Here is a 14,035-nt window from a genome sequence, read left to right as displayed (position 1 = left end):
TGCACAATAATTCAATTACTTTCATTAATAATAACATTTTTCATGAAAATTCAATTTAAAAAATTTTTTTTTGATAAAATTCTAAGCAAGAATTTAATTTTACTTTCGCATAAATAATAATACTCATTGAAGAATTTCAGTTATTTTTAATATTATTTTAAATTAATTAATCGAAAAATTTAATTATTTTCATAAATAAAGTTTTCTACGAGAATTAAATTTGTTTTAAATAAAATTTTTATAATATTTATTATGTTTCGAAAAAATTAATTATTTAGAACAATGTTTATAATATTCTTATGAAGAATTCAATTATTTTCAAAAATAACAAAATTCTTCACAAGAATTCAATTATTTTCAAATATTTTAATTAAATTTTTTTTAAATAATTCAATTATTCATTTACATTTTAATTAAATTCTTCCCAAGAATTCAATTATTTACATAAATAATTCTTCGAAAGAATTGAATTATATCGATAAATAACAAAATTATTCCCAAAAATTCAATTATTTTTAAGGCATTTTAATAAAATTCTTTGCAAAATTCAATTTTTTTTATAAATAAAAAAATGTTTCTCAGAAATTTAATTTTTTTTTTTTTGAAAATTTTAATAAAATTCTTAGCAACTATTCAATTATTTTAAAATATTTTAATAAAATGGTTCGAAGGAATCAATTAGTTTAAATACAATTATAATTAAATTTTATTGAAATAATTTAATTTTTCTTTCAGATTTTAATAAAATTCTTTCCAAGAAATTAATAAATTATTTACATAAATAATAAAATTTTTCTCAAGAATTCAATTATTTTTGAAATTTTTAGAAAAATTGTTCAAAAGAATTTAATTATTTTAATAAATGATAGAATTCATTGCAGGATTTCAATTATTTTTAATACAATGTTACAGGAATTGTTTGAATAATGTAATTATTCTTAAAAAATTAATTTCAATTCCTGGAAGAAATAAAGTATTTAAAAAAAAATGTTTTTAAAATTCTTCGGAAGAATTTAATTACTTACAAAAATATTAGAATTTTTCACAGGAATTCTATTATTTTCAAATATTTTAATAAAATTCTTGGAAAGAAATCAATTAAATACAATTTTAATTAAATTTTTTTGAAATAATTCAATTATTCATTTAAATTTTAATAAAATTCTTTACAAGAATTCAATTACGTCGATAAATAACCAATATTATCCTCAAAAATTTAATTATTTTGAGGCATTTTAATAAAATTCTTTGCAAAATTCAATTATTTTCATAAATAACAATATTCATCACAAAAATTAAATTATTTTGAAAAGTAATAAATTTCTTCTTTGAAATTCAATTATTTTCAAAAAAAATTCTAATAAAATTGTTGTGAAGAATTCAATTATTTTCATAAATAATAAATAGCTTTTTAAGAATTCAATTATTTTCAAAAAAAAATTTAATAAAATACCACACAGACATTCAATTATTGTCAAAAATGTTAATTGAATTCTTTGTAAAATTTAATTATTTTGAAAGACTTTTCGTAATTCAATGATTTTCAATATGTACTATTTTTATAAAATTTGCAAACAGAATTCAATTATTTAAGAATTTTTTGTAAAAATCTTCGTAAGAATACAATTATTTTAATGAATAATAAAAATTTCTCAGGTATTCAATTATTTAAATTAGAATTTGCATAAAATTAGTCGAAGAGAATTAATTATTTAAAATATAGAATGAAATTTTTGTCAACTTTGTGAAGTGTCTAAAACGATTTTTTTTTTATCGTCAAATTTAATTTTTCGATGGCTACTTTTTTACTACTTCTTTTTAGTTTGAAAGCTACATTTTGCTACTCTTTTAAAATTAATTATCGAGTGCGAAGTTTGTAAATGTAACCAAAATTTTTTTGTTTCTTTGCTTAAGAAACAAAAGGAAATTTTCCGTTGTTCCACAACCAATTTTCTTCCTTTATCAACTGTTATAGATTAGAAAAGGTAAATCTCACGTTTCAATGCTTGTAAAATTTATTGATAACGAAAATGAAATGAAATTATCATGCTTTATACTCGAAAAAGTCTATCGTTTCGCATATGTAAATTTCACACGCGTAAAACTCGCAATTCTTCTCCTTGAAGAAAATCAGCCAAGTTTTCAAGTCTACGTGCAGTTTATCCGACATACTCAATCGTACTTTGAAACGAAAAGTTTGCCACTCAATCTTCTCGGACTTATCGGTGCCGTCCTTTCGTTAAACAAGAAAATACGGTTCTTTTATATTAACAACGTGATTTTCAAAAGTATTTTACCAGGAAAATAAATTCCCATTTTAGATTTGTTTAAGAATCAAGAAGTTAATAATGAAGAAATAATAACCAACGTTTGAGAAGTGAAATAATTGAGTCTCGATATTGTACATGTATATATAGAAACTGGAAAAGACAAATTCAAATTCATTTGCATGAGTATGTACTCTCGTACATCCATACTAATTGCTAGAGTGTGATATGCGATTTGCGTTGATTGTCTAACTTAAATCGTTTAATTATTCGCAGAGGGGCTCGAGTTTAGTTAAGCCCACGTCGTTGTGGGGTCCACTAGCGAGGAACGTGTTGAATAACGATAAAGGACATCAGAATACTAAATCATAACTCATCTTAAGTAAGTCTCACTTTCAATTATTATTTATTAGAAATTACTTAGAAAATTCAAACATTTTATATTTACCTTCAAATTCATATTTCATTAATTTAACATGATAAATTCATAACACAGAAAAAACGATAATCTAATTTTAAAAAGTTATTGAAGTTAATATTATACAAGGCAAATTTGTTGAAAATTATCAAAGACATGGTTTTTAAGTTTTGTGAGGATAATATACAAACATCTTGAGTTGTGATATCGTAAAAAAAATATTTTGAAATCCCCGCACCCGCCGTGGGGAAATCTCTGCAGATATAACAAGCATGTAAGTTAACGAAGCCACGGACAGTTTTTCCCCATTCCGTTTTAAGCAGGGATTATGCGGAAAGGGATTGTTCTTAAACTAGCTAAAATCGACCTCATTCTAACTTGTACCATATATCCTAATAATAAAACTTTGGATACTCTCTAGCTAATGTGGAATATGTCCTGTTTATGCAAAATGACTATTCGGTTTTAATTATTGTTTCCGTGTCTATTTTTGCCATTTTCTAAACAAAATCTTGTCCTGATTACGTTATCACTAAAGTACTGAATTTTGTCAAAAAAAGTTTTTTTATATTCTCTACTTTTTTGCAAAACAATACACTTGGGTGTCTATATTGCCGCATGATATCCGGCTTGCTTCTAAGACAGGGTTGCTATACAAAAATTTAATTTTGTTTTTCCTGATTTCCAGACACAATTTTGACTTTTTTCCATGACTCTAGAGAATATTCTGATTCACTCTAAAAATTATTAACTACGCAAAAAAAATGTTCTATTACATTTATTTACAAATTTCTTCAAAAGTCAAATTATTCGCAAACATCAATAACTTCTTTTTTAAATAAACATTTAATCATTACTATTTTTCCGTAGGAATTAAAACTCTTCAAAACATTCAAATTCAAACCTTTTCTTAAATTCAACAACTTATAAGAATATTTGTTATAAAACATGAAGATATCGATAACTCCGAGTCGAAGACTCGGAGTGATCGATTTCTTCATGTTTTATAATAATTAAAGATGACCAAGTGATAAAATCATTAATTTATATTATAAGAATATTGTTACTGTAACTTCTTTAAAATTATTTTCATAATACTTTTTAGAATTTTTAACTAAAATTCTTCTTTAAATCAATTATTCTAATTAATTTTTGAAAAAGTTCTTATTTGAGAATTTTGAAAACTATTTGTTGTTTACAATTCAATTTTACCAAATTACGATTATTTAGAAATTCTTCAATTAACAATGTTTTAGAAAATAAAAACATTAAATAATTTTAAAAGAAATAGAATTAAAATTTAAAAAAAAATAGTTGTACAGAATTTGAAACCTTTTGAAAATTTAATTATTTTTAAAAATTCACGCTATAATGCTTTTAATATTCAATTATTATCTAAAATTTTAACTGAAATTCACTTTTAAATCAATTTTTTTAAAGAATGATACGAGAATTCAATTATTTAAATACTACAAACATAAATAATTTATTGAATAATTGAAAGTTTCACAAAATTGAATTCTTATAAAGAATTTTAAGAAGAAATTTTTAAATAATTGAATTCTTTCCACGAATTTTCATAAAATGCGATGAATTTTATTATTTATACAAATAACTGAGGTCCTGACAAGAATTTTAATATTTATAAAAATAATTGAATTCTTGCAAAGAATAATTGTATTATTTGATGAAATTATTTAAAATTGTATTAATATTAATAATAATTGAAATTCTGCGATAAGTTTGATTGTTTATGAAAAAATTATTAAATTCTTTTGAAGAATTTTATTATTTATAACAAATAACTGAGGTCCTGACAAGAATTTCAATACTTATAAAAATAATAATTGAATTCTTGCGAAAAAATTAAACAAAATTTTTAAGAATAATTGCATTTTTCTAAGAATTCATTAAAAATTGTATAAATAATAATTAAAATTCTGTGATGAGTTTTATTGGTTATGAAAATAATTGAATTCTTTTGAAGAATTTTACTAAAATCCTTAAAAATAATTGAATTCCTGAATAAAATTTTCTTTATTTGTAAAAATAATTGAATTCCTGAATAGAATTTTCTTTATTTGTACAAATAATTGAATTCCTAAGAATATTTTATTATTTATGAAAATAATAGAATTCTTGTGAAGAATTTTATTAGAATTGTATAAAATATATGAATTATTCTGATAAATTTTACATTTGTAAAAATAATTGAATTCTCATAAAGAATTTTAGCAAAAAATTCTAAAATAGATCAATTCTTTGGAAGAATTTTGATAAAACTTTTGTAGAATAATTACATTTTTCAAGGAATTCAATTAAAATTTGTATTAAAAATAATTAAAATTCTACAATAAGTTTTATTATTTATGAAAATAATTGAATTTCTCTAAAAAGAATTTTATTATTTATGAAAATGAAATTATCTGAATCCCTGTAAAAAATTTTATTATTTATGAAAACAATAATTGAATTACTGCCAAAGAATTTTAAAAAAATTTGAAAATAATTGAATTCCTAAAAAGCATTTTATTATTTATGAAAATAATTGAACTCTTGCCAACGATTTTATTAGAATTTTAAAAAATAATTGAATTCCTAAGCAGAAATTTATTACTTTTAAAAATAATTAAATTTAAACATTCGTACATAATTAAATTCTTGTAATAAATATTTTCATTTATATGAAAATAATTATTGAATTCAATTATGCTCTATTCAATTTTGCAAAGAATTTTATTAAAGTGCCTCAAAATAATTGAATTTTCGGGAATAATTTTGTTATTTATCTTTAATAACTGAATTCTTTCGAAGAATTATTTATGAAAATAATTGAATATAGTTGTTAAGAATTTTATTAAAATTTTAAGAATAATTATATTTTTTGTGCAATTCCTGTAAAATTGTATTAAAAAATAATTGAAATTCTGAGATTTGTTTAATTATTTAAGAAAATAATTTAATCTCTCTAAAAAATTTATTATTCATGAAAATAATTGAATTACTGCGAAAAAATTTATAAAAAATTTGTAAATAATTGAATTCCAGTAAAATTTTTATTATTTATGAAAATAATTGAATCTTACCGAATGATTTTATCAAAATTGTATTTTAAATAATTGATTCCTTTTAGAAAATTTTATTAAAATAGTAGATATTAAAAAGTCATTGATTTGAGAAAAATTTTTGAAAATAATTAAAATTTTGCAAAGAATTTTATTAAATTTTTTGAAAAAAAATTGCATTTTGGAGAAGAATTTTATTATTTATAAAAATAATTAAAATTTTGACGAGAATTTTTAAAAAATTTTTGAACATAATTGAATTTTTACGAAGAATTTTATTACTTTTGAAAATAATTGAATTTCTGCAATCGTTTCTAACTTCTCAAAAATTCAATGTTTTTTTAGTGTAGAGTAAAATTATTCATTAAATAATTTCTAAATAATAATTTTATGATAGTTCTTCAAGAATTAAGTTATTTATAAAGAAATTATTGTCAGAAATAGAAAAATTTAAAGGTTTTGTATTAGAATTCGTGGTAAATTCATAGTTTATGAGGCAAACAAAAAGGACACCAAAATTCAGAATTTTCTCTTGAATTTTAAAAATTTAATTTTTTCAGTACTTTTAATAAAAATTCCTGACTTTTTCCTAAATTTCCCTGACCAATTGTATTTTTCCTGACTTTTCCCTAATTTTCCTGACTAATTCTACTTTCCCCGACTTTTCCCAGAATTCCCTGACCTCTCGCAACCTTATTGTTGAGTCAGAATTCCTGAAATTTTCACAGAAAATAAAAAGTATTTTTTTTGAATCGAAATATTGAAAAAACATTTCTATTTGGCCTTAAGAATGTGTCCACCAAAAAACAGAAAAAAAAAATTATTTTTTATAAAAGTTATTGCAAAATTAATTTTTTTGCAACTTTTTGAACAAAATTTTATTTCTCCTAAATGAATGAACCGATTTAAATGAACCAAGCGGGTATATCAAGGAAATAAAATATACTTTCGTTTAGAATTAGAAAATTTTTAAAAAGTTTATTTTTTAATAATTATTCAATAAATTTTTTATAAACAATTAATTTTTTTTAATGTTCTACGCCTTTTAAAAATTAGAAAAAAATATTAACATACACTTAAAACTATAAGAAATCAAAATCCGTTGAGAAAATTTTGGAGCGACAATTATTTTAAAAGTTATAAACAAATTATATTGGCGCGGTGTTGTGCATCAACGCTGAACTTAGTTTTTGATCATTTTCATCAATTTTTATGGTTATATAATTGAATAAAAATGTTAATTTGACAGTGTTTTGTTCATTTCGTAGTTAAAAATAATGTTTTAATTCTGAAAATCATCAAAATCGCATCTCCGTTCAATATAATTTGTTTATAACTTTTAAAATAATTTTCGCTCCAAAATTTTCTCAACGGATTTTGATTTCTTATAGTTTTAAGTGTATGTTAATATTTTTTTCAAATTTTTAAAAGGCGTAGAACATTAAAAAAAATTAATTGTTTATAAAAAATTTATTAAATAATTATTAAAAAATAAACTTTTTAAAAATTTTCTAATTCTAAACGAAAGTATATTTTATCCCCTTGATATTCCCGCTTGGTTCATTTAAATCGGTTCATTCATTAAGGAGAAATAAAATTTTGTTTAAAAAGTTGCAAAAAAATTAATTTTGCAATAACTTTTATAAAAAATAATTTTTTTTTCTGTTTTTTGGTGGACACATTCTTAAGGCCAAATAGAAATGTTTTTTCAACATTTCGATTTAAAAAAAATACTTTTTATTTTCTGTGAAAATTTCACGAATTCTGACCCTGTTGTAAAAATCAAGTTTCAGTATAAGGAATAAGATGATAAGGAAAAATTACGAATATTTAGTAAATTTGAATATTGTGCGCAGTACAAGGATCTCGAGAAACAATTTTCATTAATGCACCCATTAACGAGAAAAAGTAGAGATAGGGTTTTCGCAAGAAACCTGCTGCGTTAATAAATAAGAAACGAACCTTGGGCGCTTGAGTTTATAAACCATGTGGAAATATACCTTCTGGCAAAGAGAAGGCAAATTTCTTATTACAGAATGGAGGGTAAAAAAAAGGGAAAGAGAGAGAGAGAGTTCCTTTGTTTCGAGGAAATTATGTCTCCAATTTAAAAAAGGTCATTACAATAAACTGAAGAACAAGTCGTGGATTCAAATGTCTTGTTTTCAATTTAAAAATGTGTTTTCCAGCAGTTATATACAGCGATACGCAAAAAGATCTGTCTTCCACGAGACGAATGCATAATATTATACGAAACTTTTAATAGTTCTATATTCAGAAGTAATTTTATACGTCAACAAGAAAACTTAAAATTTAGAATAAAAATTTTTTCCCTCACAAGTGTACTTTATAAAAAAAAAACTAAACAATTATATGACTTTAACAGCTCAAATGTCGGTGTTAGTTAAATGGAATTTTTTCGTCTTTGGTAAATTTCAGCGCACAGAGAGCAGTAGAGAGACACGTTTATCTAGGAGAATGGGAAAAAAGCCGCTGAATTATTCCAGCATGTCCGGATACGAGTGTTTCTCTTTCTGGAAACGCCGCGCGAAATCCTATCGTCCGCGTCGCAGCTGCACTTCGAATCCTGAACGTTTAAAGTCCAGAATCGGCAGAAAACGTTTTCTCTCAGAACAGTAATGTGTCTGTAACATTTTTCCTTGACGCTTTTTATAATTTTATTAGTGTTACTTTCTTACTTTGTCACTTTTCCTTTAAAAAAAATAAAAATAAAAGCTGTAAAACTTTCTCTTCTTTTCCGCTCGACTTTACAAAAAGGAGATAATGAAAATAATTTGATCGTGAAATCTCGTTTAAAATCTTGAACAAATTTAAACAAAACGAACACAATTTTATTCAGATCTACCTCTATTAAATTTCATTTTCATGATTTTCATATAATAATACACGAAGGTTAATATGATTTTTCTAAAAATATCCGACTTATAAATGTAAAGTAGTTGTAAATAGCAAACTGTATTAAAATTAAACGCGCTCCGAGACAAAAAAAGAAGCAAATCACTTTAAGATAATTTCAGGGTTGCCACAAAAATTTTATTTTATTTTTCCCTGACTTTTCCCTGATTTCCAAACAAAAATTTTCACTTTTTCCCTGACCCTAAAGAATATTCTGATTCACTCTAAAAAATATTAAATACTTAAAAAAAATGTTCTATTACATTTATTTACAAATTTCTTCAAAAGTCAAATTATTCGCAAACATCAATAACTTCTTTTTTAAAATAAATATTTAACCATTATTTTTCAGTATAGGAATTAAGATCAAAAAAATTTTAAATTCAAACCTTTTGAAATTAAACAATTAAATTAAAATTATTTTCATCATTTTAATTCAATTAATATTTTCTACAATTTTTAACTAAAATTCTTCTTTAAATCAATTATTTTTTAATAATTTTTGAAAAAGTTCTTCTTTGCGAATTTTGAAATCCATTTGTTTACAATTCAATTTTTGCGAAATTTCGATAACTTGGAATTTTTTTAATTAAATATATGAAATATATGAAAATTTCAGATGTTCAAAGTTTTTATTTTGAAAGCTTTACAAAATTCAATTATTTCTAAAAATTGCAATTATTAGCAACTTCCCAAAAACTCAATTATCATCTAAAACTTTAACTGAAATTAATTTTTAAATAAATTTTTATTTTATTCTACGAAAATTCAATTATTTAAATACAAACAGATAATTTACTGAATAATTGAATATTTCTTAAAATTGATTTTTAAAAGTTGAATTGATAAACAAAATTTTATCAATAATTGAATTCCATCGATGAATTCTAAGAAAATGCGATGAGTTTTATTATTTATACAAATAACTCAAGTCCAGATAAGAATTTTAATATTTATAATAATAATTGAACTCTTGCGAAGAATTTAAATATAATTTTTCGAAGAATTCGATTAAAATTATATTAAAAATAATTCAACTTCTGAAATGAGTTTTATTATTTATGAAAATAATTGAATTATTGCGAATAATTTTATAATAAGTTTTAGAAAATTGATTTTTTTCAAAAAAAATTTTTTTATTTTTTAATAATTGAATTCTTGTGAAATTTTTATTATTTTAGAAAATAATTGAATATTCGTGTAGAATTTTGTCAAAATGTTTTTAAAATTTAAACAATTGAATTCTTTTGTGAAATTTTATTAAAATAATAGATATTGAAAATCATTGAATTGAGAAAAATGTTTAAAATAATTGAAATTTTTACACTTTATTAAAATTTATTAAAATAATTGAATTTCGGAGAAGAATTTTATTATTTATAAAGATAATTGAAATTTTGACCAGAACTTTTTGAAAATTTTTCAAAATAATTGAATTTCGGAGAAGAATTTAATTATTTCTGAAGATAATTGAAATTTTGGGAAGAACTTCATTAAAATTTTTTAAAATAATTGAATTTCAGAAAAGAATTATATTATTTACAAAGATAATTGAAATTTTGGCCAGAATTTTTTGAAAAATATTGAATTTCGGAGAAGAATTTTATTATTTATAAAGATAATTGAAACTTTGACCATAATTTTTTCAAAATGTTTGAAAATAATTGAAATTTTGCATCGAATTTTATTGAAATTTTTGACAATAATTGAATTTTATTACTTTTGAAAATAATTGAATTCTTGTGATGAATATTGTTATTTATGAAAATAATTGACTTCCTTCGAATGATATTATTATTTATGAAAATAATTAAATCCTTCAATGGAATGTTAAAATTAATAAAAATAATTGAATTATTGTGAAGAATTTAATGCCAAATTTTAAAACATTTGGTATTTTCGATAAAAAAATTATACAAATTCTATTTTAAATTTCTATTTTAAATTTTTATTTTTTTGAAAAATAATTGAATATTCGTGTAGAATTTCATCAAAATTTTTGTTTAATAATTGAATTCTTTTGGTAAATTTTATTAAAATAGTAGAATAGTGAAAATCATTAAATTAAGAAAAATTTTTCAAAATACTTGAAATTTGGTCATGAATTAAATTAAAATTTTTTAAAAATAATTGAATTTCATTACTTTTGAAAATAATTAAATTCTTATGATGAATACTATTATTTATGAAAATAATTGAATTTGGCAATGAATTTTATTCAAATCCCTAAAAATAATTGAATTTTGTCGAAGAATTTTGCTATTCATTTATAAAAATAATTTAAATGTTTACGACAATTTTTTTTTAATTTTTTGAAAATAATTGAATTTCTGGGATGAATACTGTTATTTATTAAAATAATTGAATTTTTGCAATGAATTTTATTAAAATTCTGGAATATTTTTTTTTTTATTTTGGTTGTTTTCACCTTGATTAGAAATTGTGATTATTCGGAACTTCTTTAATTAAATATATATATTAAAAACCAGAAAATTCAAATAATTTCAAAAAATTTGAATTAAAATTTTTCAACAAATATATTGTACAGAAAATTTGTACAGAATTAAATTAATTTTTACTGTTTTTAACTAAAATTCTTCTCTAAAGCACAAATACGTTTAACAACAGTTCGTTGAACATGAGACATTTCAAATAAATATCTGTAAATACTGTAGGAAAGATTATATTTTCTTTTCTATAGATAACTCACTATATATTCCCTGCGGCTAGAAAAAAATTATATTTATAAAAATAACAGCGATTCGTTGAGTATATCAAGTTATTAAAGAAATGACTCAAAAATAGCTTTGCGAAAATGAATTTGGCTCGATAAACAATTGATAACTTCACATTGATAAGGCACCAAACATAAATAAATTGTTCTTTGACAGTGACAAATCTTTGTCGAGTTAGCAAATTTTTCGCTTACCAGACACGAAATGATCAGCGCGCGATAGCAAATTACTTTGCTGTCGTAGAAAGAACTTTTTTCTCCACTTTTTAACAAACCGAGTTTTGTTCCACTTGCCAAAAGATCTCCAATATTTAAAATCATCCGAACGAACCAAGAATTTTCATTCGCCACAACGAGTTTGATTAAAATTTTTCACATTATTTAACTATTAATTACATATTCATATTCACTAATTAGATGTAAAGACATATTTTGGGAGCGGTACAATTTGCAACATTAATAAAATCCTACACTTTTAGAAAATTTCTAAAAATTATATGAGGAATGTTTAGAAATACTTTTCAAACTTTTCTTTTTCTTTTGATTTCTTATAATATTTTTAAGAAAAAATTTCTCGTTCATTTCAACCATTTCAACGTTCGAAACTTGTCGATTTAAAGTATAAAAAAATTCAGAGTTTTTCAAAAATATTTTCTACAGCAAAACGAGTTTTTTTTTAGTAATTCTAAAAATTAGACGTTTTTCCAGTTCTTTTGATAAAGTTCCCTGACAGTTCCCTAAATTTAGAGCAAACCTTTTGATTGTATGATTTTCTTTTTATATTATATTCTAAAACTATAAATGTAATTTCAAACTTGTATAGATGACAGAGAATTTTATTTTTATGTGGAAGCTGAGAAGAATTATTAAATTATGAAATAATCTTTATATAGCGAATGTTTTATAAATGTGACACGCTTCGATCATAGATACCCAAAACAGCAATTCATTTTAAGGTTATGTTTCAATTATTTTTACCTTATATTAAGAGTTTCTATTTCATTTTCATTTATTTTCATTTTCATTATATTTCATTTATCTTAAACAATAGTAGTTTATATTAAGAATTATTCTCCTTTGATATATTTCCGATCAAAATTCATTCCATTCATAATAAATATAAACTAAAATATTTTCTCCGCAGCGCTTCAGAAATATTAAAATAACTAAAAGGGTTGCCACAAAAATTTAATTTTGTTTTTCCCTGACTTTTCCCTGATTTTCAGACAAAATTTTTACTACTCCTCGGACCCTAAATAATATTTTGATTTACTCTAAAAATTATTAGATACTCAAAAAAATGTTCTAATTCTTTTATTTACAATATAATCAACTCGTCTGACCGAAACATACTTTTACTACTGATTTATTCATTCAGCGTTACCACAAAAATTTTATTTTATTTTTCCCTGACATTTCCATGATTTCCTGACAGAATTTTTATTTTTTTCCTGATTTTCAAAAATATTATCATTCATTCTAAAAATGATTAGATATTAAAAAAAAATATTTTCTATTACATTTATTTACGAATTTCTTTAATTGTGAAATTATTCAAAAAAAACTTCGAATTTTCCCAGAATTTTTCACGAAACAATTTTCAATTCAACAAATATAATTTTTAATTAAATATTTAATCATTATTATCCTGTGAAGAATTTTATTATTTATGATAATGATTGAATTCTTGCAACAAATATTATTACATTTTTTTTTTAAATAATTGAATTATTTTAAGAAATATTATTAAAATAGAAGATTTTGAAAATATTTAAATTTCAAAATTCAATTATTTCTCAAAATTCACTCTGTAATGCATTTAATAACCAATTACTATCTAAAATTTGAACTGAAATTCATATTGAAATCAATTTTCATTAAAAAAATTCTACTAGAATTCAATTATTTAAATACCTAGAGAAAAAAATTTATTGAAATTGAATTCTTTTGAAGTATTTTAATAAAATTTTTAAGAATAATAATTACATTTTTAGAGAAATTCGATTAAAATTGTATTATTTATTATTTTTAAAAATAATTGAAATCCTACAATGAGTTTTACTATTTATGAAAATAATTGAATTCCTGAAAAGAATTTTATTATAATTCATTCTCACTGAACTTTTATTATTTATGAAAATAATAGAATTACTACGAAAAAATTTATAAAAAAATTTGTAAATAATAATTGAATTCCTGTGAAATATTTACTATTTATAACAAATTATCAATTTCTATTAGAAAATTCAAAGAAAATTTAATTACTTAAATACAAAAATGAATAATTTATTGAATAATTGACTGTTTCTTAAAATATTTAAAAAAAATAAAATATAAAATTTTGCGTTGAGTTTTATTATTTATGAAAATAATTGAATTATTGCCAAAAAAACATAAAAAATTCGTAAATAATTGAAATACTGTGAAATTTTTTTTATTTATTAAAATAATCACATGTTTGCGTAAAATTTTATTAATTTTTTTTTTTAAATAATTAAATTCATTTGGAAAATTTTATTAAAATAATAGATATTGAAAATCATTGAATTGAGAAAAATTTTTAAAAATAATTGAAATTTTGACAAGTACTTTATCAAAATTTTTGAAATTAATTGAATTTCTGCGAAGAATCTTATTA

At 21.3% G+C, this 14,035-nt stretch overlaps 1 protein-coding gene across 4 annotated transcripts in view; it reads left to right on the top strand.

The window, feature by feature from the left end:
- The window catches only part of LOC122508999 (acid sphingomyelinase-like phosphodiesterase 3b), a 271,059-nt gene that overhangs the window by 249,092 nt on the left and 7,932 nt on the right, over nucleotides 1-14,035 (top strand). For 2 of the 4 annotated variants that reach the window (XM_043622712.1, XM_043622713.1), the window contains one exon: nucleotides 8,187-8,251. In XM_043622712.1, coding sequence (XP_043478647.1) covers nucleotides 8,187-8,244 — 58 coding nt within the window. In that variant the 3' untranslated portion in view covers nucleotides 8,245-8,251. Of the gene's footprint in view, nucleotides 1-2,543; nucleotides 2,650-8,186; nucleotides 8,252-14,035 lie in introns of those variants that run through there. The other 2 variants (XR_006302278.1, XR_006302277.1) reach the window with 2 other exon arrangements.

The sequence above is a fragment of the Leptopilina heterotoma genome, unplaced genomic scaffold (genome assembly GCF_015476425.1).
Source record: "Leptopilina heterotoma isolate Lh14 unplaced genomic scaffold, ASM1547642v1 Lhet_59, whole genome shotgun sequence".
In the NCBI taxonomy this organism is placed as follows: domain Eukaryota; kingdom Metazoa; phylum Arthropoda; class Insecta; order Hymenoptera; family Figitidae; genus Leptopilina; species Leptopilina heterotoma.
Note: the sequence above shows the minus strand (reverse complement) of the source record. Positions and strands in the feature narration are given on the sequence as shown.